Source organism: Dromiciops gliroides, chromosome 4, assembly GCF_019393635.1.
Source record: "Dromiciops gliroides isolate mDroGli1 chromosome 4, mDroGli1.pri, whole genome shotgun sequence".
Lineage (NCBI taxonomy): Eukaryota > Metazoa > Chordata > Mammalia > Microbiotheria > Microbiotheriidae > Dromiciops > Dromiciops gliroides.
In genome coordinates this window covers 162,088,708-162,114,314 of record NC_057864.1, presented here as the reverse complement: position 1 = coordinate 162,114,314, position 25,607 = coordinate 162,088,708, and the positions used below count along the sequence as shown (strand labels likewise).

General features: G+C 42.0%; 1 protein-coding gene across 1 annotated transcript; it reads right to left on the bottom strand.

Annotated features, from left to right (window-relative positions):
* Positions 1 to 1,834: 1,834 nt before the first annotated feature.
* On the bottom strand, positions 1,835 to 25,196 carry PGLYRP3 (peptidoglycan recognition protein 3). Its single transcript, XM_044003224.1, has 9 exons — positions 25,167 to 25,196; positions 24,785 to 24,934; positions 17,814 to 17,913; positions 14,762 to 14,963; positions 10,741 to 10,859; positions 9,379 to 9,531; positions 6,029 to 6,227; positions 4,133 to 4,251; positions 1,835 to 2,013 (listed from the first exon to the last, which is right to left on the bottom strand). The coding sequence occupies exons 1-9, from the start codon at positions 25,194 to 25,196 to the stop codon at positions 1,835 to 1,837; spliced, it is 1,251 nt and encodes a 416-aa protein (XP_043859159.1).
* Between the last annotated feature and the right edge of the window lie 411 nt (positions 25,197 to 25,607).

Below are 25,607 nucleotides of genomic sequence, written 5' to 3'. Positions count from 1 at the left end.
AAGACATAGTTCCTGCCCTCAGAGAGCTCTCCTCTAATTGAGAAGACATAGTCCCTGACCTCAAGGAGTCTCCAGATGGGTGGAGTCATAATTGGAAGAGGACATAGACCCCAAGCTTGAGAAGATCCCAGTTTGGTGAGAGAAAGGGAACACCTCTGGGTTATAGACGGGGACAAAGAACTAATTGCAGATGATGTGACCAAACAGTGTAACCATATAGAACCACATAGGAAAACAGGAGGTAGGAAGCAGGACCAAAGAAGGCTTCCTGAAGTAGGAGAGCTTGAACAGAAAGAAGTGTAGAGGACCATGAAGAATGACCCTTTCGGAAAGCTAGATGGAGCAGTGGATAAAGCACTAGCCCTGGATTCAGGAGGACCTGAGTTCAAATCCGGCCTCTGACACTTGACACTTACTAGCTGCGTGACCCTGGGCAAGTCACTTAACCCTCATTGCCCCACATAAAAGAAAGAAAGAAACAGAAATGACCCTTTCAACTGATAGGGCGGGAAGACATATGAGTATGATTCAGTTATTGTTGTATTATTATATACATCATATGCTCTCAAGGCCTCAAAGTTATAATATTTCCCTAACGTCAGAAAGGAAGACTATGGCACCCACAATCAGCTGGGGTTGGAAATGGATTGAAGCCATGTTAAAATGAAGAATCTTACTAACGTGACTGTACCATATACAAAGTTAAGTAAACAGGACCAGGAAAACATTGTACATTGTAACCGCAATATTGTAACAATAATCAACTATGAAAGACTTAGCTATTCTGATCAATACAATGACGCAAATGCTATCCAGCTCAAGAGAGAAAACTGATGAACTCCGAGTGCAAATTGAAACATTTGTTATCACTTCATTTTTCATGCTTTTTAAAATTTGCAACATGGCTAATGTGGAAATATGTTTTGCATGACTTCATATGTACAATGGTTATCCTTTTCTTGCTTTCTCAATGAGTAGAGGAGGGGAGGGAGAGAGAAACTGGAAAAAAAGTTTTTAAAAAATGGCTGTATCATAGTTGCCACAAACCAAGACCCTTGGAAGTTTGTTGGAGGAGCACAGAACAGCCTAAAGTGTAATGAGAAGAAAAACCAAGAAACTGGCTTTTTAACTGAGGCAGGAGAAATTCAAACCCAAGAACTCTTTGAGTCAAGATGGTGGCTTCATGTTGGAATCAGCCCAAATTACCTGCCAATGGGGGCAAGGAAGTGATTACACACCGTGTCTGCCAATCAGTAACCAAATTAGGGAATTTGAGGATGATTTCCGGCTTCTAGGCTGCTCATAAAATTGCCCTGTGCTGTATGATTTCATATACAGCCTCCTCTGTCCTTCTTTGCATATAAAAGAATTCACATTTGTTGATGTTTATCTTGTTCATATTTAATTTTTTATTCTGAATGTAAAACAAATACTAAATACAATAAGTATTTCCACGTATGTAGTAAAACAGAAAAAGAGGATTGTACATGACGAGATTTGAGAATTGCTGCTGGGTAAAGGTCAGATTTTTAGGGTAAGCAGAAGTATAATAGAACACACACCCCACCAACCCCCATTTCCTCCAATGGAGTTGGAACTGGATCCCAGGCTCAGCTTGGAGTCTGGGAAGCACCTCCTTTTCCTGCCTGGGCTGGCCCACTTTGCCACAAGGATGTATCAGGGTAGGGGAATAGCTGATGTGAAGGCTCATTTGAAGAAAGTTCAGAGGCTGGTATCAGATTTGCCCTCCCCACTCCTACACCCTGGGTAGAACATGCTGATGGTCAAGTCCCAGGGGCCAAGAAGTAAAGAAGCAGGTTGGTGGTAGACATACTCAGTGTTTGAAGTGAGGCCAGGTCTTGATTTTCTCATACAGGGCCTGCCCTGGGGAGAGCGTGTTAACAACATCCCTGTGTCCCACTAGAAGGTAGTCAGGAATCAAGTAGCCTTTGTCCACTCCACACTGGATCAAGTCCTGGGCCACCTTCAGGGCTGCAGCATTGGGAGAAATTCCTGAAAAACACCAGCACCCAAACCATCTAAAATTTGCCATGGCTTTCTGCTCAGGGGACATATGTTTTCCTCCATGATGGACCAAGAATTCCTATATACAGTTCCCACACAGTAGCCTACAGACATATCTGAGACACCCAAGATCACATAGCATCAAAGTCCCTCCAATAAAATGTCCCATTTCACTCTTTGGGGGCCTCTTATTTCATCCAACCTTCTGCAAGAAGTCTTTGCCAGTCCTCCTTAAAAGGTAGTGCTTTCCCTCTGAGATTAACTCTGATTCATCTTCTATATATCTTGTTTACACATAGTTATTTATAAGCTGTCTCCCAATTAGAATGTTTGCTCCCTGAGGACAGGGAATATTTCTAATTTTCTTTGTATTCTCAGTCCTCAACATGGTGCCTGGCACATAGTAAATGCTTAATAAATAAATGCTTGCTGATTGGTTGACCCTGAAAGGGTTATATGTACTTCTTATACTGAGCCAGGAAATGCCCCAGGGAGAATTAGACCTGAGAATACAAACAGTAGTATTTCCATTAGTCCCATACATATTGGGGAGGGGGGCAATGAGGGTTAAGTGACTTGCCCAGGGTCACACAGCCAGTAAGTGCCAAGTGTCTGAGGCCAGATTTGAACTCTGGTCCTCCTGAATCCAGAGACAATGCTTTATCCACTGTACCACCTAGCTTCCCCTAGTCTCATACATATTAACCAAGAGAGCACAGTTCTTAGTGGAAAGCATAGTCTCTGGAGTATGAAGACTTGAATTCAGATCTCACCTCTGATGCTTATTGTAGGACCTGGGACAAAGTCACTTAATGAGCCTGAGCCTCCGTTTCCTCACCTATAAAATAAGGCTTGGACTAAAGAGCTTCAATTCCCTTTCAGACTTAAATTTTCAATCTAATAAACCACATAGAGGAAGCGTGTTACCTCAGGTTAACGGTCTGCCAAGTGCCCAGCCCACCCATTCCCATGCCATCCTTGCACCTTGTTCCATATCATTTGGTATGTGCTCTGGGAAAGTCTGATTCATTTTGATATCAGACAAAAGTAGGGACTGGAAGAACAAAGGTTTCTTCTGAAGAAGAAGGGGAAGAGATCTGTGGGGTTCCATAATAATAACAATCATAATTGACACACATGTTAAAGTTTCCAAGTGCTTTACACAATATTCATTGGTGTCTCCCAACAACCCCATACTACAGGTACTGTTATACTAATTTTATGATTAGAAAACTGAGGTTGAGAGGGGTTAAATGACTTGTCCATGGTCACACAGCTGGGAGAAGACAGGATTGTAACCTACATTATCTATCAGGAAGGTAAAACTGTGATCAGGAAGTTGTTTGTTTGTTTTTTAATAAACTCTCAAACTTAATCCAAATTATTATTTTTATCATGCCCTGTTTTGGAACCATCTGCAAACTCCCTCTCCTCCCCTTACCCCTATTATCTGACAACCAAGAAGTGACAGGATCTACCAGGTTATTCTGAAATCTTGCTATGAAATACATAGAGATATAGAGAGGAAATTGCATACTCCAATCCTCATTCCTTACAGGAAATAGCAGCTCCAATCTCCCCTAAGAATGAGAACTGAAGAGGCATCATAGAAGCTGGATGGAAATGGACTATGTGTCACTTCAGGGCACAAATGCCTGATAGAATTCTCCTCTTTTTTTGTGGGGCAATGAGGGTTAAGTGACTTGCCCAAGGTCACACAGCTACTAAGTGTCAAGTGTCTGAGGCCAGATTTGAACTCGGGTCCTCCTGAATCCAGGGCCAGTGCTTTATCCACTGTGCCACCCAACTGCCCTATAGAATTCTCCTCTTGACAGGAGTCAAAAGCCTCCAATTTTTGGCATAATTACTGCCAAATTGAGCACCAAAGACAAATTCAAAATCAATCTGTCTCCAGGTTACAAGTATCTGGCACACAGTGTGGGCTTAACAAATGTCTTATCATCTATTCACTCATTCACTCATTTGTTACAAAAGGGCATCTCCTAGCCCAACAAACATAAAATTCTGACTTGTCCCAGATGAACTGCTATCACTGCCCATGACCAATGCCACAAACCCACTGACTGCAGGCAAGCCCCTTCCTTACCACTGAACGTGCCAATGAAAGCAATTCCCAGACCAATGTCATTGTAGCCATAGGTGTGAGCGCCCTCGATGTCCCAGCCCACTCCTTCATACACTCTACCGTCCTCACCTACCAGGAAACTAGAAAAGAGAAAGAACATTACTATCAGAATCAGAGGTAAACCACTTCAAGAAAACAGAAAGGTTTTCATCTGGTTAAAGATTATGTTGGCCTGGACTCAACTCAGAATTCAGGGTCATTATCAACTAGGAAAGAATGTAAAGGGAGAAAGGAGGAGATGACGAGAGGGAGGAAAAGATTATTAAAACAAAAAGGGCAAATACCTATTAAAGGGAGGACACCATATTATAGGGGAAAGAGTTTTGTTGCTGTTTGTTCAGCCATTTTCAGTCATGTCTGACTCTTCATGACCCCATTTGAGGTTTTCTTATACTGGGGTGGTTTGCCATTTCCTTCTCCTGTTCATTTCACAGACAAGGAAACTGAGGCAAACAGGGTTAAGTGACTTGTCCGCAAAGCCAGTAAGTGTCTGAGGCCAGATTTGAACTCAGGAAAAGGAAAGACTACTGGATTTGAAACCAGAGGGCCTAGCCACAAATCCCAGTTCTACTTACTACCTGTGTGACCTTGGTTAAATTATCCGGCCCCTCTGGACTTTGGGTTTCATCTACATTCATATCTATAAAACAAGGTAATTGAACTAGATGATCTTTTAGATGTTTTTCAAATTCTAAATCCAATATACATTTGAAGGTGTACATTTTTAATCCAACCAGTGATTTCATTGGGATATAGATCAGTGCCTACTCTGCATCTCTTAGTCTTAGAGTTGTAGAAGTTAAATAATTCATCCAGAATCACATAACCACTCTGGTTTGCCACACTAGCCAAGTCTAAGACTGGACTTGAACCCAGGTCTTCCTGACTCAGAAACCAGTTTTCTATCCATCATTGTAATGCTGCCTCTTGAACACAGGCTATTCAACAATAGATTAATGTCCAGATTGACTCAGGTTCAAGGTGAATCCAAATCAGAAAATCCATCTTGGAGACTGGTCTAGTCCAGGACTTCTTAAACTTCTACTTGCAACCCCTTTTTGCCTGAGAAATGTTTATGTGACCTCATCAGGGTGTGTACATATATATATAAAGAGAGAGGTATAGGTATAGATAGGCATATAGGTATAGGTATAGAGGTATAGAGAGATATATAGGTATAGTTTATATATATATATATATGTATAGGTATAGGCATAGGCATAGGCATAGGCATAGGTATAGGTATATAAAATAGGTATACATAACCTTTTACTGTTGCCAAATTTTTCACAACCCCCACCTTCAGTGACATCACCCCATATGGGGTCACAACCCATAGTTTAAGAAGTTTGGGTCTTGATTGGTCTAGAAAATACTGAGATGTCTTCTAGTTCAAAGTCCTATGATTTTTATTATTGTTAACCAGTGTCCAACTCTTTGTGACCCTATTTGGGGTTTTCTTGGCAAAGAGATTGGAATGGTTCGCCATTTCCTTTTCCAGCTCATTTTACAGATGAGGAAACTGAGGCAAACAGGGTTAAGTGACTTGCCCATGGTCACACAGTTAGTAAGGATCTGAAGCCAGATTTGAACTCAGGTCTTCCTGACTCCAGGCTCAGCACTCTATCCACTATCCACCTAGCTGCCCCTAATATCCAATATGATTAGATGTACTTCTTCCACCATTAGACTCTAAGTTCCATGGGAGCAGGGACCCTATCTCACCTAAACTTTGCATCTTTTCCAGTGCCTACCACACTGATCCATGCTAAATAAATGCCTAACCATTGTTGGTCGTAGGGATCAATTAATGAACTGCCCACATGGCTGGCTCTGGAGGACAATAGGGCGTCTTACTTATAAGCAATGTCACAGAATTTCCTCTCATCGATGTGAGAGGACTGGATGTTTTGAACAGAGATCTTGCACTCTTTGGTCACATTGCAGCTGTGGCTCACGGTGTGGATGATGATGACATACTTGGCGGGTTCAAGCAGCTTAGAACAGTAAGTTTCTCGGGCTCCCCAGGAGGACCGGGAAATTATGTCAGGGCATTCTGAGGAGGGAGGAGAAAGAAATCAGGAAAATTAGAAAACCATGGGTAATGAGAAGAGTGGTTTCTATTTCTACTATGCTTTAGGATGTTCAAAATATTTTCCTCATAACTACCCTATGAGGTCAGTAGGGCAAGTGTTCGTGATCATAATCATTGCAAGCATTTATATAGCACTTTAAGGTGTTTGAAAGACATATATGTATATTATATATGTGTAGATGTATGTATAACCTTTCATCCTCACTACAGTTCTGATGTAGTAGTAGCAGCAGCAGCAGTATTCCCATTTTACAAATGGGAAAACCAAGTCCAAGAGAGGCTAAGTGACTTGCTGAGGGTTATGTGATGAATGTGATAAAATAATATAGATTTTAAACATCACAGTTACACAGTGAGTACCTGAAGTAGGATTTGAACTCAGATCTCCCTGTCTCTAAACTCAGTTCTCAGTCCACTGGCTACCCACCTCTTGCCAAATAGGCTCCTAGCTCATAGACTTAAAGCTAGAAGGAAGCTTCGAGGTCATGAAATTTAACCCATTCATTTTTTTAGATGAGGAAACTAAGACCTCCAAATTGTAAGTGACTTGCTCCGTGTCCCACAAGTAGTAAGGGGCAGAGGTACTCTTCAAATCTATGTATTCTGACTCTCATTACCCCCATTTTACAAATAGGGAAACTGAGTCTCGAGCAAGTGAGGTAACTTGGCCAAGAGCATGTGGTTGGCCATTGTCAGATCAAACTACGACTTCCGACTCCAAAGAGTCTTCTTAATATTTCCACTAGACTACCCAATATTCTACCCTATAACTGCCATTCAGCAAGATTGGCATATCCCTAGAATGCCAGGCCATTGGTTATTGTATCTCAGCCCAGCCCCCAGGTAAGGGCAAAAAATTATAAGTCATCCTGAAGGTTTTTCATACACGTGCCCCCATTGTCCTCTGGAGAAGGGCCATCTGAATAATTCTGGGGATGCCTTGTAGCTGATGGAGTTGGCACAAGCAGCTAGGCAGAATTAAGGTGCAAAGTTATCTCAGAACAAAGACCCTGGGACAGATGCTAAGGCCAACAGGCAGAGACACAGATAGGTTCTACCCACGGAAGATGACAAACCAGTCTATAAAAGCAAGGGATAGGAAAATAAAACAGCTGGCCACAGGTCAGTATGCCCTTTAAAAGTAGTTTGTGATAATTAGAGCTCACACCTTACATAACACTTTAATACAGTTCCGGGCACATAATAAGCACTATAGAAATCTTCTTCTTCGTCATCATCATCACCATCATTTTCCCACCTGAAAGATCCCCATATCTTCCAACAGGAGAGACCGAAGGGGACAAAGCTAGATGAAGTTCAGTCTTGAAGGTCTGCCCATCCTCAGAACTCTGACAGTCGCCATCCACACTCTCTTTCTGAAGGAAATCAGCCAGGGCACAATGGGAAGGGGCCCTCTAGACAAGGACAAGTCAGAGGGTCTTTGAAGGAGAAAGGACTAGTCTGGGGGGCCTCAGTGGTGTCTTACCTAAGCTCTATATTTCCCTCAGGGGCTCGAACAGTGCTCTGGCACTTGTTAATTATAAAGGGAAGAAGAAAAAGCTTTTGATTTTTTCTCTTCATATTGGAATCTCTGGATGAGGAAATTCCTCCTTGTTAATACAGATTGATACTTTCTCTACAATTTATAGACTTAAACATCTTAGAAGTACAATGACTTGCCCAAGAACACAAAGCCAGTTTATGTCAAAGGCAAGATTTGAACCCAGATATACCTGATTCAGAGGCTAACTCTCTATTCACAGACATTCCCATTTAATAGTTCGTGAACCTTGATGGCGCAAGGAGTTGGAACTAAAAGTTCTTTGATGGTGTCTTTTCACAGGTAAATAGTACATTGGATAGAGTGCCAGGTCTGGAACTCGGGAAATCTGAGTTCAAATTCAACTTCAGACACTTACTAGCTGTGTGATCTCAGGCAAGTCATTTAACCTCTGTTTGCCTCAGTTCCTCAACTGTTAAATGAGGATAATAATAGTGCCTACCTCCCAGGGCTGCTGTGAGAATCAAATGAGATCATAATTGTAAAGCACTTAGCACAGAGCCTGGTACACAGTGGGTGCTATATAAATATTAGCTGCTGGGGCAGCTAGGTGGTGCAGTGGATAAAGCAATGGCCCTGGTTTCAAGAGGACCTGAGTTCAAATCCAGCCTCAGACACTTGATACTTACTAGCTGTGTGACTCTGGGCAAGTCACTTAACCCTCATTGCCCCGTGCAAAAAAAAAATAGCTACTATTTTTATTATTATTTTATATTATTATTTTATTCACATGTTTAAAGCATCATAAGTTTATCACTATAGTTCTATTAAATATTTTCATGAATAAATCTAAAAGAATTTTATAAGTAGTATATATTAAATTTGCTTGGGGGTTCACAACATATTTCGTTGTTAAAAAGGGTTTGCAAAACAAAAAACCCTGGGCGCCATTGTACTATATCATGTTGTTGTCATTCAGTCATGTCAGACTTTTTGTGACCCAGTGGACTATAGCTCACCAATACTGTCCATGGAGTTTTCTTGGCAAAGATCCCAGAGTGGTTTGACATTTCCTTCTCCAGTGGATTAAGGTAAGGCTTCTTAAACTTTTTCCACTCGTGACCCCTTTTTACCTGAGAAATTGTTACATGACCCCAAGTATATAGGTATATAAAATAAGTAGACATAACCTTTTACTTTTGCCAAATTTTTCATATCCCCCACATTCAGTTACATGATGCCCTATGGTGTCACCACCCACCGTTTAAGAAACTTTAGATTAAGGCACACAGAAATCAAATGACTTGCTGAGGGTCGCACAGCTAATAAGTAAGTGTCTGAGACTGGATTTGAACTCAGGTCCTCCTGATTCCAGGTACAGTTCTCTATCCACTGAGCCACCTATCTGCCATACAGCCCCTTAATTATGTAATTACTTAATTATTATTGACTAGAACTAAAATGAAATAATATTAAGCTTATTGTATTGAAAGGGAATGGAGAGGGGAGACATACACTGGGTGTTTGCAAGGTAAAACCAAAAGATTTCTATTAAAATTTTGTTTTAAAATAAAAAAGAAAGAAAAGGAATGGACAAAGTTAAGGGCTTACCTCTCTTGGATACCCCATTCTTCTGGGAGGCCAGACAGGACTCACTCTGAACAAATAGTGGTTGGATGTACTTGGGTGAGAGGTAACCTTTGTCGACAGCAAAGGAGATCAAATTCTGAGCTGCAGTCAAGGCAGCAGCACTGGGAGAACTTCCTGACAAGAGATGGTAAGCCAGAACACCAATCTATCAGCGTAGCTCAAATACCAGCTGCCCACTTCCACCCCACTGAAGGCAGAGCTCTCTGTTCCCAGGTGGAAAAACTAAAAAGTGCTGCATCATCCCCTGTTCTTGTCACCATCAGTGCTGAGGACAGGAAAATCGAGGGGGCAAAAATTCATGGAGTTCGCTAGAAAAAGATCCATAGGGGAAGGAGAGGTGGAGTAAGGAAGGGAGGGAGCTTAGATAGAGAGGAAATGGGAAAAGCGCCACTGACTAGGAGGATGGCATGTGAGAAGGTTTGGATGTGGGAAAGAGGAAGGCATGGTGAAGGATGGGCAGCAGGTCACCTGACCAGGGCTCAAAGCCAGAACCGAGGAGTCTCAGACTGGGAGTAGGCAAGCAGCAAAGAATAGCAGTGCGAGATGGCAGAAAGAGCAGTGGGCTTGAAATGGGCATCAAAAGCCCTGGGTTCAGGGGAAGCTAGGTGGCACAGTGGATAGAGAACCAGCCCTGGATTCAGGAGGAACTGAGTTCAAATCTGGCCTCAGCCACTTGACACTTTACTAGCTGTGTGACCCTGGGCAAGTCACTTAATCCCAATTGCATCGCCCAAAAAAAAAAAAAGCCCTGGGTTCAAATCATGGTCTTTCTACTTCCTAGCTATGTGACCTTATACAAGTCAATTCACATTTCAAAACATCAGTTTCTTCATCTGCAAAATGAGAGAGAAAGGGAGAAAGAAAGAAAGAACAAGAGAGAGAACAAGGAAAAGAAAGAGAGATACACGGGCACTTGTAAATACCTATTGAGATCTGATTCCTCACTGATGCTTGTAACACACCATTTGTTTCAGAAAAGAAAGATTTGGGAAGTATGCAGATTCTCAACACAATGATAAAATTTGTTGCTGAGAATTTATTTCAATTGTAATATTTCTGAGGTAATTAGAATAAAATATATGGCCCATGTGTATTTGCCTCTCCCTTAACAAAATTAAGAGAAGATATACCAACTAACTATGTAATTCTGACTTGAAACTCCCTCCTCCCAAAAAAGAAAAAGAAAAAACTCTGAATTAATCAGACTGTAGGGTTTATATTTCCCAGAACTACCTTGGCATATCTCTATTCCCTTTTCTTGTAAATGATCCCTGTTGGAGCTCAAAGGTTGATAAGTTAGAACCTGGTTAGGATGACCATTACCTGTTACACTCCCCACAAAAGCAAATCCCTGTGACTTGTTGTTGTAGCCCACAGTGTGAGTGCCTTGGATGGCCCATCCCACGCCTTCATACACATTGCCATCATCACCAATCAGGAAACTGTCGGATGTAAGGGAGTCCAATGTTTAAAGACCAACAACCCAGCTGTAGGGACGAACCCCAACTCCTCAACCCACAAAACTCTTTCTTTTCTTGTAATGTCCTAGAAGAGAACATCTAAATCTGAAGCACTGTGTTCCCTTCTACACGCCATATTGAAAAAGGTACAATGGATCAGTTTCTCCACTACAGTCTTATTCTGATATTTAATAAAAATGATGATATAGTTAGCATCTATAGAGTGATTTAAGGTTTACAAAGCACTTTATAATATCACTTTATCCTCACAATAACCCTGTGAGACAAGTGCTATTATTATCCCCATTTTACAGATGAGGAAAAGTGAGGCACAGAAAAGTTAAGTGACTTGACCAATAACTGTCACTCAGCCAATAAGCATCTGAGGGTGGATTTGAACTCAGGTCTTCCTTCCTCTAGGTTCAGCACTGTCTCCAGTGAACCACAACTCTATATAAATTTATAGCACCTGGGTAGCTTATTTGTGCAACTTCCTCCAAGGATATTCTGCAAAGGGGCATTATAAACAGAGAAAGCAAGATATTGTGGGCAATAGGAAATTGCAGTATGTGTAGACATGAGCATTGGTGGAGCAAAGCAATAAGAAAAGGGTAGAGGACAATGTTCCAACATAAAATAATGTCAAAATTGGGGCAGCTAGGTGGCATAGTGGTTGGAGTTCAAATCCAACCTCAGATACTTGACACTTACTAGCTGTGTGACCCTGGGCAAGTCATTTAACCCTCATTGCCCCACCAAAAATAAGGACAAAAATTGTAGAGGGAAGAACCAGCACCAATATGATGCACTGGGAGAAGGGAGAGGGATGTAGTAGTGTCTGAGGGCCACGATGAGAGTGAAGAGTAGATTTAGGAGCAGTGAGTCAGAAAGCAAAATCTATAATGTCAAAAGATGTACATGGACTTAAAGTCATGGGGTAGATTCAAATTTTCTCGTGCCATAGCTAGCTCAATAAAATCAAGTTTCAGGGATCTCTTTCAAAGTTGAATTCAATTTAGAAAGCATTGAGATATACACAAGACGATTCTGATTTGTTTAAAAGTATCCCATGGATAAGAAGAGCATACCAATACTGGTTTGCTGCATACCTAAAGACAGAGCAACTAAGTGGTTAAAGGAAGAGTTAACTAATTTAGAAAATAAATTGGATAGAAAATTAATAGTGGGAGCAGCTAGGTGGCACAGTGGATAAAACATTGGCCCTGGATTCAGGAGGACCTAAATTCAAATCCAACCTCAGATACTTGACACTTACTAGCTATGCGACTCTGGGCAAATCACTTAACCCTCATTGCCCTGCCCCCCCACCCCCAAAAAAGAAGAATTAATAATGGTAAATTTAAGCATGGGCAGCTAGGTGGCGCCACAGTGCACTGAGTGCCATGCCTGGAGTCAGGAATACTCATTTTCTTGAGTTCAAAACTGGCTGCAGGACACTTACTAGCTGTGTGACCCTGAACAAGTCACTTAACTTTCTTTGCCTTGCTTTCCTTATTTATAAAAGGAGCTGGGGAAGGAAATGGAAAATGACTCTAATATCTCTACCAAGAAAACAGATTTAAGAATCCTGCTAACAGAATATAAAAAATAACAACAAAAAGGGTGGCATAGTACAATGGAAAGGGAATTGGCTCTAGAGAAAGAGGACTTGTGCTTAAATCAAGTCAGAAGATATGCATACTATTTTTATGACCTTGAGCAAGTCATTTAACTTCCATGGGCCTCAGTTTCATCATCTGTAAAATGAAGATAATGTTCTTGTTTCTCATCTCCTAGCTACCTTGAGTTCCTTCAGGTCTCAGCTCAAATCCCATCTTCTATGCCTTTTCTGGTAATCCCTACACTGTTGGCTCACATTGATCCTATGTTGTTCAGTCATTTTCCCCCCATTTGAGGTTTTTTTGGCAGAGATACTGGTTTGCCATTTCCTTCTCCAGCTCATTTCACAGATAAGGAAACTGAGGCCAAAAGGTTGAAGTGACTTGTCCAAGGTCACACAACTAGTAAATGTCTGAGGCCTAATTCAAACTCAGGTTTTCCTCACTCCAAGTCTGGCACTCTACTCACTGTGCTCTCTGTAGTCCATTAAAAAAACCCTCATATCTTTTCTAGGCAAATAGCTATCTTGTCATTCCTTTCCTATCTAGTAAGCTCCTTTAGGGGACTATTTCATTTTGGGGTCTTTGTATAGACAATATTTAGCATGGCACCTGGCACAGTGTTTAATAAATGCTTATTCTGTTTAATTGAATTAAAGTCTTTGCTTGTGAAGTTACTTTGGAGAACCCATGGGACCCTTAGGCCTTCTCATCCTGGACTGTCTTTCCCAGCTTCCAGTGCTCTTCCACTGGTGAGTTCTCTCTGGCATCTTCATTTCAGGGAGGAGCCCAGGCCAGCCAGCCCTCTGTCCAGCCCTGCTCTGCTTCTGACTCTCCATACTTTACTATGGTACTTTCTTTCTCGACCAACCTCCTTCCCTTTCCTGCTCCCTTTTTTGTATTGTCATTAGAATGTAATCTCCTTGAGGGCAGGGACCGACTTTCATTTTCCTTCCATTTTGTATCCCCAGCACTTGGCTCAGTGCACAGTTAGGGCTTAATAAATGTTTGTTGCCTGCCCACCCTTGTATAAGGTCCTACTTTGAGGGGCAGCTAGGTGGCGCAGTGGATAAAGCACCGGACCTGGATTCAGGAAGACCTGAGTTCAAATCCAGCCTCAGACACTTGACATTTACTAGCTGTGTGACCCTGGGCAAGTCACTTAACCCTCATTGCCCTGCAAAAAAAAAAAAAAAGAAAAGAAAAGATCCTACTTTTTCTATTAAATCCCTTCACCAAGTCACGACTGCCAACGAGCAGTAAATAGAATGTTGAGCCAAGAGTCAGGAACAACCGTGTTCAAATCCAGCCTCAGATACCTCCTAGCTTGGAAAGTCACTTAAGCTCTGTCTGCCTCAGCTTCCTCAATTGTAAAATGGGTGTAGGGTGGTTTTAGAAAGGAACTTTCTCTCATTTTCTGCAACTTATTTTCTTAACGAGCTTTGCCTAAGATCACACTGCCAGTGTGTGGCAAGAATGGAACACAGGTCTTCTTGAGTAACAGGCCAGCTCTCTCTATCTACTATTCCACATTACCCTTCACATGCATATGCACAATATTATTATTATTCAGTGGACTAAATTTCCGCCCTCTGATAGTTTGTCCACATCAGTGAAAATAAGATCCAGTTTATAAGTGGTCCAACCCAACCTAGTGCTGTGAATAGACAGGCCTTCCATAAAAGCTTCCTAAAAATGATGACAATGGTGGTGGTGATGATGATGATAACAATAGAAATAACAACTAACATTTGCCTAATGTTTTTAGGATTGTAAAGTGCCCTTTGTTTTTATCTTATTTGATTCTCACAACAGCCCTACTGAGGTTGAGTGAGATTAAGTGAGTTGCCCAGGATCACCCTGCTTGTGTGTCTGAGTCAGGATTTGAACTCGGATCTTCCTTACTCTAAGTCTAGCACTCTATTCACTGAGCTAACTAAATAACAATAAGCATGGGATAAAAAGGTATAGCCAGGTGGCGTAGTGGATAGAGTGCCAGGCCAAGAATCAGGAAGATTCTCAGACATTCACTAGCTGTGTGACCCTGGATAAGTCATTTAACCCTATCTGCCTTAGTTTCTTCATCTGGAAAATGAGCTGGAGGAGAAAATGGCAAACGACTCTAGTATCTCTTCCAAGAAAACCCCAGATGGGGTCACAAAGAATCAGACATGAATCAGCAACAACAACAATGGAATGAAGGACCCAAGCCACCTGAATCACACCTTGCTGGCCAGCCCAGAGGCCACTGCCCCTGTGTCTTACTTGTAAGCCACATCACACCAGCCATTCGTTTTGACGTGAAGCTCTTGTAAGCCCTTCACCATCTGCTGGCAGGAGGCTTTCTGATGGCACTTGTGCCCAGGGATATGGTGGATGATGAGGTACGGGACAGGAATCTCCAGCTGGTTGCTGCAGCCGCAACGCCCTGCTCCCCATTCTGTTCGAGAGATCACCGGGAAGGAGCCTAAAGGGGAAAACCCACAGAGCTTCACTTGCTGTTTCCTCCTTGGTGCGCCTCCATAGACCTTTCTCTCCTGGACATCCTGTCTGGGCTGGTGCTTTGAAAACAGAGGTTCCTCTCTGTCCCTCATGTTTAAGAGTGGCCCAGTGGGGCAACTAGGTGGTGCAGTGGATTTTTATCTGCCTCTTGTCTCCTCTATTAGATTGATAGCTCTTTGAGGGAAGGAAATGTCTTTTGCCCCTTTTTGTATCCCCAACTCTTGGCACAGTGCCCAGCAGCTGGTAGGCATTAGTAAATGTTTACTGACTCACTTCTCCTTAATACTATCTCCATCCTCCTTCAGAAAGCCTACCCAGATTGATAGAAGGAAAAGAAAAAGAATTCTCTGGCTCCACCTTGTCTGAGATTAAACTTACCACTCTCCAAAGACACATTTTTCATTCCCCCTCCAAATTTGCACAACAACCCTTTGGTATCTAATTCTGTGCCATAGAACGTTAAAAATAGAAGAGATTTTGGAATCCATCTAGTTGAACTTCTTCATTTTCTATATTAATCTTTTTCAATCACTTCCCACCACTGAGAAAAAAAGAACAAAACCCACTATTATACACATATATAATCAAGAAAAATAAGTTCTTGTGTTGTCAGCGTCCAAAAAAAACTTTTATTTTTTTGCTAGGCAATGAGGGTTAAGCTAGTAACAAACAAACAAACAAAACAAAACAACAAAAAAAAAAAAGACTGAGCTGAAATTTGCCTCCTTATAACTTCCCCCCATGGCTCTAGACATCCTCTCTGGCTGTCTCCCATCCCTAGAATTCTCTCCCTCCTCATCTCTGGCTTCCCTAGTTTGCTTCCAGTTTCAGCTAAAGTCCTACCTCCTGCAAGAAGCTATTCTGGGTCTTCCTTAATCTTAGTGCCTGCCCACTGAGATTACCCCCCAATTTATGCCCTGTATAGCTTGTTTGCACATATACGCTATCCACAGGATAAACTGAGGGTAATCCAGGCCCAGAGTTCTAACCACTGTGCCACCTCACTGCCTATAGTTATTGTTCAGGTAAGAGCTGGACTTATTTGCATGTCATCTCCCCCATTAGGCTGTGAGCTATTTGAGAACAGGGACTTTCTTTGGATCCCCCAGAACTTTGAATCGTGCCTGGCATATTCAGTTGTTTCAGTTGTGTCTGACTCTTTGTGACCTTATTTAGGGTTTTCTTGGAAAATATACTGGGTGGTTTGCCATTTCCTTCTCCAGCTCATTTTACAGATGAAGAAACTGAGGCAAACAGGGTGAAGTGACTTGCCCAGGGTCACATAGCTAGCAAGTATCCCGAGGCCAGATTTGAACTCAGGAAAATGAGTATTCCTGACTCCAGGCCCAGCACTCTGTACACTATAGCACCACCTAGCTGCCCCAATGCCTGCTATAGTAAGCACTTAATAAATGCATGCTGATTTGATTCCTAGTTTTGTTCTCTGGTGCCCAGCAGAAGAAAGCTAGAATGTTCCTTCCTCTCAAACCTCTTCTTCTCCAAGCTGTGCCCTTAGTTCCTTCAACCAATTCTCTAATGTCCAGATCTCAAGTCACTTGAGTGTTGAAGAAATAGAAGGAATCTGAGAGGGGGAAATGAAAAAGGAGCAGGTTTCCAATTTGAGGAAGCTTGTGCATAAATGCTCAGAGTTGGGGGGAAGGGAGAACTCAGCTTTTGGGGAATCACTCAAGTCTGATGCTCTTTCCACTAGACCATTTACGGTCATGCCTGATGGCCACATCAATGGGTCTATTCTAGACTGTGGAATTCCAGGAGACAGCTAATGAATTACCCCCCCCCCCTCCAAATAAGATTGTCATCAATCATGCAAGGTACACCTACTGAGAGCACTGTGCTAAGCCTGGGGAAGACAGAGCTATATAAGATACAGTTCTTACCCTCAAGACACTTTCAAACCAATACTGAAAAAAAGCTTTGGTAAAGCAGCTTGGTAGCACAGTGGATGACTTGAAAGTGGACTCCAAATCTAGAAGACCTGAGTTCAAATCCCTCCTCAAACACTTACTAGCTGAGTGAGCCTGGATGAGTCATTTAACCATGATCTGCCTCAGTTTCCTATACATAAAATGGAATAATAGCAGCTAAATGAGATAGTATTTATAGAGCATTTTGCAATCCTTAAAGCACTATAAATAATAATTAATAATAGCATCAATTGACATGCTTACTATGTGTCTAGGATCACACTAAATACTGCTTGGTAACTGTGGGAAGTAGAAGATGAAGACCCTGTCCTCAGAGAGCTTATAGTTTGGCCTGGGGGAAAAGATTAACAATTATAAAACAATTAAGACCATAACATGTATTAGGTCTAAATTGTGTAGTGTAGATGTGATAGAGTGATACCTGTTCCCTATGTGATCACCACATTAACTGTATGTTCTCGTTCCTCCCAGCAATAAGGCTAAAAAGGTGCTGGGGGTGGGGGGGGGGCAGCTAGGTGGCGCAGTGGTAAAGCACTGGCCCTGGATTCAGGAGTACCTGAGTTCAAATCCGGCCTTGGACACTTGACACTTGCTGGCTGTGTGACCCTGGGCAAGTCACTTAACCCTCATTGCCCTGAAAAAAAAAGGGGGGGGGTGGTAGAAATAGTAGGAAAGACAAGCTGGTAGGAACTTGCAGGGGGGCAAGGTTCAAGGTTGACAGGGAGGACAGGCCTCAGGAGACCTCACTCTCCTCACCTGGCCTGCCCTTGTCTTCAGTCCACATCTCTCCCAGAGATAAAAGGCAGCACGGATCGATTTACTGCCCACCTGTTTACTCAGAGACATTGTAATCCAAAGAGAAAACTCACCACAGGATCCAAGGCCCAGAATGGAGAAGAAAACAAACCACACAAACATCTTCAAGGAACCCAGGAAGGGTCCTAAGGAGCCAGACCACAGACAGCTGCCCTGCGAGAGACATAAGACATTGACTATTATGGCATGGATCCACCTCTTGTGACTAAATATCCTTGAGGGGCTTCAGAAAACTCTTGGTCTGATGGGAGGAGACACATCTCCAGCACACAGAGCACAAAGCTGGACAAAGAGTAGGTACCTTAATCAATGCCCTGTTAAGTCGAATCGAACCCTGGAAACCTCCCAATAATAGAATCTCAAAGTTGAAAGGGATATGGAGATGTCTATAGACCCTCTACCATTCTGGGCACTGGGCGTGCTTCATATGGCATCTGGTCCAACCTCCCACCCAATCGGGGAATCCCTTCTACACCACCAAGTTGAATTCAATAAGCATTTAGCAAGGACCTTCTTATACAAGACGCTCTTATTTTGCTTTGATTTGCTTTTCTCTTCTCTTTTTGATAAGTGGATCTCCCTCAGCCGGTTCACCCATCCTTAGGCAGTGTAGTGCCCTCTCCCATCCCCATCCCATTCTCATTATATTGGTGCTAGTGTGGAGACTTAATTGGTTTAGTTGACTCTAACTCAGAATTGAGTTCAAGTCACCCTCCAGCCTCAGCATTCCTAGTTGCAGGTATTACAGGTGTGTACCACCATACCTAGTGCATTCTCTCTTTCTCTCTCTCTCTCTCTCTCTCTCTCTCTCTCTCTCTCTTTCTTCTTCTTCTTCTTTTTCTTCTTCTTTTTCTTCTTCTTCTTCTCCTCCTCCTCCTTCTTCTTCTTTTCCTCTTCCTCCTCCTTCTCCTTGTTCTCCTTGTTCTTCTTTTTCTCCTTATTCTCTCTCTCTCTCTCTCTCTCTCTCTCTCCTCTTCCTTTCTACCCTTTCTGTCCCTTTTTCTTTCTGTCTTTTGTCTTTCTTTTGGGCACTATGCGACCACAGTGGTCATGGGAACTCTATTCAAACACTCTATTGCTAGAGAATTCACTACCTCACAAGGCAATCCAATTAACTGTAAGATAGACCAAATTGTTGGGCATCTAGGTGACACAGTAGATACAGCACCAGGCCTGGAGTCAGGAAGACTCATCTTCATGAGTTTAAATCTGGCCTCAGACACTAGCTGCGTGACCCTGGGCAAGTCACTTAACCCTGTTTCCCTCAGTTTCCTCATCTGTAAATGAGCTGGAGGAACAGCTAGGTGGTGCAGTGGATAGAGCACCAGTCCTGGAGTCAGGAGTACCTGAGTTCAAATCTGGCCTCAGACACTTAACACTTACTAGCTGTGTGACCCTGGGCAAGTCACTTAATCCCAATTGCCCCATTTAAAAAAAAATGAGCTGGAGAAGAAAATGGCAAAACCACTACAAGATCTTTGGCAAGAAAACCCCAAATGGACTCGTGAATTGCTGGATGTGACTGAAACAACGGAAAAAACAAGACCATATTGTTAGAAAGTTTTTCCATATGTTTAACTGAAATCTGCCTCTATGGTTTCTGGCTTCTGGCCACAAAATCACAGAATATCAGCACTAGAAGAGACCTCAGAGGCCATCTAATCCAATCCATGCCTGATCAAGAGTCCCCTCTACAACACCCCAGATAGGTGGTTATTGACCTTGGAGAACACTACTGAAGGAGAACCCACTTACTTCTCAACATACTCCAGTGGCTCCTATTACTCCCAAGTCCAATTAATGATAATGGTAATGGCTATAATGTATACAACTATTTAAGGTTTACAAAGTATCTTACAAATATCTCATTTTATCCTTACAACAATCCTAAAAGGAAAGTACTGGGGCAGCTAGGTGGCGCAGTGGATAGAGCACTGGCCCTGAATTCAGGAAGACCTGAGTTCAAATCCAGCCTCAGACACTTTACACACTTACTAGCTGTGTGACCCTGGGCAAGTCACTTAACCCCCATTGCCTCACCAAAAACAAACAAACAAATAAAAGGAAAGTACTATTATTGTCTCCATTTTACTGGTGAGGAAATTGAGATAGACAGGTGAAGTGACTTGCCCAGGGTTACATAGTAAGTGTCTGGAACTGGATTTGAACTCAGGTCTTCTAGACTTCAGGTCCAATGTTCTTCCCCACCGTGCCACCTAACTGACTAGGTGACAAGAAGATGACTCTAAATTCTCAAAGACAACTACAGTAAAGCACAAACTCTGGAAAGTCCAACTAAGCTAGAAAGATTTCAAGTATATCCTAGCTTATTTATACAGAGGCAGATGTGACTTTAGTATGATTGTTTTGTGTTTTGTGTTTTGTGTTTGGGGTTTTTTTAGTGAGGCGATTGGGGTTAAGTGACTTGCCTAGGGTCACTCAGCTAGTAAGTGTTAAGTGTCTGAGGCCTGAACTCAGGTACTCCTGACTCCAGGGCTGGTGCTCTATCCACTGCGCCACCTAGCTGCCCCGATTGTTTTGGATACAATAACTCTAGAAAACTTCTGACTAAGCTGTGTAGGGACTGATATGCACAGGTAAAGAGGCCACACTATTCAGATCCTTGAAGTATTAACATAAGAACCAACTGAGTTAGAGGTAGCCAGAGCCCTAGACCTGGACTTGGGAAGTTGTTCTTTGTTGTTCAGTCAATTTTCAGTCTTGTCTGACTCTCCATGACCCCACTGGGTGGGGGGTGGGAGGGCGGGGGTGGGGGAGGGGGAGTTTTTGGCAAAGATACTGAAATGATTTGCCATTTCCTTCTCCAGCTCATTTTACAGATGAGGAAACTGAGGCAAACAGGGTTAAAAGACTTGCCCAAGGTCACACAGCTGGTTTGAATATAAGTTTTCCTGACGCCAGGCCCAGCACTCTATCCACTAAGCCACCTAGCTGCCCCTATTTGAAAAGACCTACATTCAAATTCAGCTTCAGATATTTACTTGCTGTGTGACCTTAAACAAGTTACTTAACTGCCATCTGTCTCAGTTTCTTCAGCTACTAAATGGAGTAATTGCACCTACTTCCCAGGGTTATTATGAGGATAAAATGAGGTAGTATTTGTTTTAAAAAATTGTAAAAAAAAAATTTCAATTACTTAGCACGTAGTATGCACTTTGTAAATGCTCATCCCCTTCTCTCTCTCTCCCTTCCAACTTAGCAGACAGCACTTAAAAGGGACAATTCAAATACTTGACAAGCTATCCAATGAGATAGGGATCAAATCTGTGCTTTGTAACTTCCAAAGGAAAAGCTAATAGGAAGAAGTTTTAGTGAAATAGATTTCATTCAGCAAAATAAAGAACTTTCTAACAATTAGAGCTGTCCTAAATAGAATGAGCTACCTTATGAAGTGGTGAGTTCTCCATCACCAGAAGTCATAGAATAGTAGAACTAAAAGGGATTTCAGAGAATGAATCTAAAGCCCATAGAAACTAAATTACTTCTCCAAAGTCATTCAAACAATCAATAGTGGAATCAGGACTAGAACCTGGGTTTCCCTGAACATAATAGTCTAGATGTGGCATCAATAGGGCTGTAACTTTCCTTAATCTAGACACACTTCATTATGCTTTCTGATATGCTATACCACCTATAAGCAATTTCTATGCAAGCAATTAGACAGAAAGTTAGACTAAATTATGTCCTGAGGTTCCTTGAGATTTTAGAGTCTATTCTCTTTTTGGAATGAATTAGTAACTTACTTTTTATATCTTTTTTAATAAACATGCCATCTCAGGGGCAGCTAGGTGGCGCAGTGGATAAAGCACCGGCCCTGGATTCAGAAGGAACTGAGTTCAAATCCAGCCTCAGACACTTGACACTTACTAGCTGTGTGACCCTGGGCAAGTCACTTAACCCCCATTGCCCCGTTTAAAAAAATTTTTTTTAATAAATAAATAAACATGCCATCTCATCAATCCCCTAGCCCATAGATTCAGCCCAATCTTTTAAGCAAGCATAGCTGGATATGATCTTTGGAAAAGGAGGAAAAGTTGGTTTTCAGAAGATCTTTTACTCCACCACTGGGATCCATGAACTGAAAAAAGCAAGACTGACCAATTTAAGAAAAGAATACCATGGGAGCTTTGTAGTTTATGATAAGCATTTCTGCTTTGGAAAGGAATCTTTGGGGATTAATTTACTTGGTACAATTAAGAAAGAACAAAAAAGAAAAGAAAGAAGCAATAAATAAAAAAAGGAATGCAAGGAATGCACCTTGGAGACAGGAAGAAAGAGGCAGAATGGATTGATGTGTCCTCCCATTCTGCCAGGCCTGGAAATGACCAGGGAATGGAAGAACTGAAGATAAATTATCTTGAGGTTATTCAAAAGCAGATAGAAGCATTTCATAAAGGTAAATGTTATGCTCTTTTGCTGAATGTTAGATTTCAGCTCCAGAGATAGGACAAGGCTTATTGAAATAAAATACACCCAAACATCGTGATACCTGAGTATTGCTGATAGAAGTTCACTGAGTCCAAGAAAAGAGGATATTCTGGTTTCATCCAAGAGGATTCTCTTTCCTGAGGCTCCTGGAGCAGAGGGATGGTGTCTGGAAGACTTCTCCTATAGAGCAGGTCTGAATGGGGTGGCTGCTTATTATGACAAAATTTTCCTTTCTCTCTCTCTCTCTCTCTCTCTCTCTCTCTCTCTCTCTCTCTCTCTCTCTCTCTCTCTCTCCCTCTCTCCCTCCCTTCCTCCCTCTGTCTCTTCCTTCTTTCTCTCTCCTCTGTGTTGAGGGCTCTTCCCTTCCTCTCTCTTCTGAATCCTTTGTAATTGCAAGGTGGAAGAACGGATCTTAATAAAGAAGAAAGTAAAAGAAAACAGAGTTTTGTATATTTCCAGATCGCTTCTCCCAGGGGAAAAAAAAGTGAGTTGATTATGAAACCTGACACAGTTCAGAAAGAACCCATATAAGCAACCAGACACACCCAGTGAATAAGCTCAGGTGTTTGACTATGAAAGAGCCTGTTGCCTAATGCACCCTGCTCATTCCCCACGCTTCCTCTTCTCTCTCCATTCCAAAAAAAAGAAAACTAAAACTTCAGGCAGGGGGCAGCTAGGTGGCACAGACACTAGCTGTGTGACCCTGAACAAGTCACTTAACCCCAATTGCCTCACACACAACAACAACAACAAAAAAAAAAACCCTTCAGGCAAAAAAGCTAAGGAGGAGAAGTTATAACTACCCTTTGGGAATCATTTATCTGAAAACAAAATTCCCTGCTGAAACCTCCAGGTCAGAAGAACAACTGAGGAGTATTGTGAAGCCAGAGTACTAATTCTTCCACACCCCAACAACCAACATCACTGGTATGACTGAGATGATAAGGTGTGGGAAATCCCAGATTTCAAGCGGGAACTTCTTATTACTTCATAAGAATCTACTCTAATGTCAGAATTGTCACTTCCTGGTCACTCCCTCAGACCTCATTGGCAAACCCACACCCTAAGTCAATCACACTAAGGAACAACAGATAATTTTCTTTGCCCCACAACCAAGTAATCAATTAATAAATAAATTGATTTATTAATCAATCAATTAATAAACATTTGTCATGCATCTGTTATATACAAAGTATATGCTAGAAGCTGGGGGTACAAAGCCAAAAATTATAAATTATCTCTGTCGTCAAAAAGATTACATCTTACTGAGGGATAGTATGTATAAACAGGTAAATATGAGATCATTTGAGGGAGGATCACTAGCAATTAGAATGGATGAAATAAAAAGTGTGAATTTGTGAAAAGCACTTTGAAAAGTATCAAGTCATATAAAATGTCATGTTATCATAATCATAATGATGGAATACCTTTTCCAATTCTCTCTCCTGAATTGATCTGCCAGACAAGACTAATCCAGATTCAAAGTACTCTGGACCACCTCCATTTAAAATCATAGTTCATGAGAGGGCAGCTAGGTGGCACAGTGGATAAAGTACCAGCCCTGGATTCAGGAGTACCTGAGTTCAAATCCAGTCTCAGACACTTAACACTTACTAGCTGTGTGACCCTGGGCAAGTCACTTAACCCTCATTGCCCCACAAAAATAAAATAAAATAAAATCATAGTTCATGAGTACCATCCATCCCAAGGTTTCACCTTTAATAGTTAATCAGAGGGCAAGTCACTTAACCCTCATTGTCACACACACACACACAAAAAAAAAGTTAATCAGAGAGGGGGCAGCTAGGTGGCACAGTGGATAAAGCACTGGCCCTGGATTCAGGAAGACCTGAGTTCAAATCTGTCCTCAGACACTTGACACTTACTAGCTGTATGACACTTAACCCTCATTGCCCCACCAAAAAGAGGAAAAAAATAGTTAATCAGAGTAAAAAGAATGGTAAAGAATCCACAAGAAAGAATTCTCCAAATCATTAATAATAAGCAAAATGCACAACAGAACAACCCTGAGGTTTCATCTCACACCCTGCAAATTGGCAGATAACAAAAAATGGCAATAGTCAGTGTTGGAGGGGGATGATAGGTATACAAATACATTGTTGGTAAAACTGTGAAATGGTAGATGCCCATCAATTGGGAAATAGATAAACAAATTGTGGCACATGGATGTAATGGAATATTACTACACTGTAAGAAATGATCAAGGAGGGGCAGCTAGGTGGCGCAGTGGATAAAGCACCAGCCCTGGATTCAGGAGTACCTGAGTTCAAATCCGGCCTCAGACACTTACTAGCTGTGTGACCCTGGGCAAGTCATTCTTAACCCCCATTGCCCTGCTAAAATTAAAAAAAAAAAAAAGAAATGATCGAGGTGAGGAATACAGAAAAGCATGAAAAGATCTACATGAACTGATTGAGTGAAGTAAGCAGAGCCAAGAAAACAATATACACCATAACTACAACAATGCAAGTGGAAAGAACCTTTATGTAGATTAAGTTAATAGCTTAGCTCAGTTCCAGTGGAGCATAGTCTCAGTTCCAAGTCCAAAACTCACCTTGAACTCAAATCCCAGGTGCCCTGGTGTCTCAAGGCTTCCATGACTGGCTAGCTGACTATGCCACCGCACCTGTACTCCTGGATCTACAGTAGCCGTGGCGCAAACTCCTGGGTCCCATTTGGCTTCCATCTGGTACTTGATCTGTAACTGAGGACAAACAAAACCAAACAGAAACCACCCCTCTCCCCAAGCCCATTTCTCAGAGCTAGGGTAAAAAAGAGGGAGAAGGGGAAGACAGTCCTTCTTCCCCTCTCACTGGTTCAGTTCATGATATCCATATGGATGGAGCAGATAAGAGTTGTCACAAAAGAGCACAGCAGAAAAAGAGTAGGCTCTGTCTTACCACTGCCAGCTGTCAATCAAAGGAGGCTACCCTTACCCACATGGTAGGGGACATAGCAGGCACCATGTTAGGCAAACTGGGGGTGTTCAAAAGGTCTCTCAAGGATGTCTCCTAAACCATCACCAGTCATCTTGACCTATGTCTTGCCACTGGACTCTGATGATTCTGGAAGAGTGAAGCTGATGACTTTGCACAGCTCTGCCTCACTTAAACCCAATTCACTTGCAAGTCAAGACATCACCTCTCAATTTCATCAGTCATCTTAGAAAACCAAGGACTACCACCATCACCACCCCCACCAACAACAACAATGATGTTAGGAGAAGTAGGCAAGGCCAGAGAATCCTGGGTTACAAATGAAATAATTTGTATTTTCAAAGGACATCAAACTCTTTGTGTGTCTGTGTATGTGTCTGTATATCCTATCTTCCTTTAACCCATTTAGACACAAATGAAGTTCAAGTGACCATTTCTAGT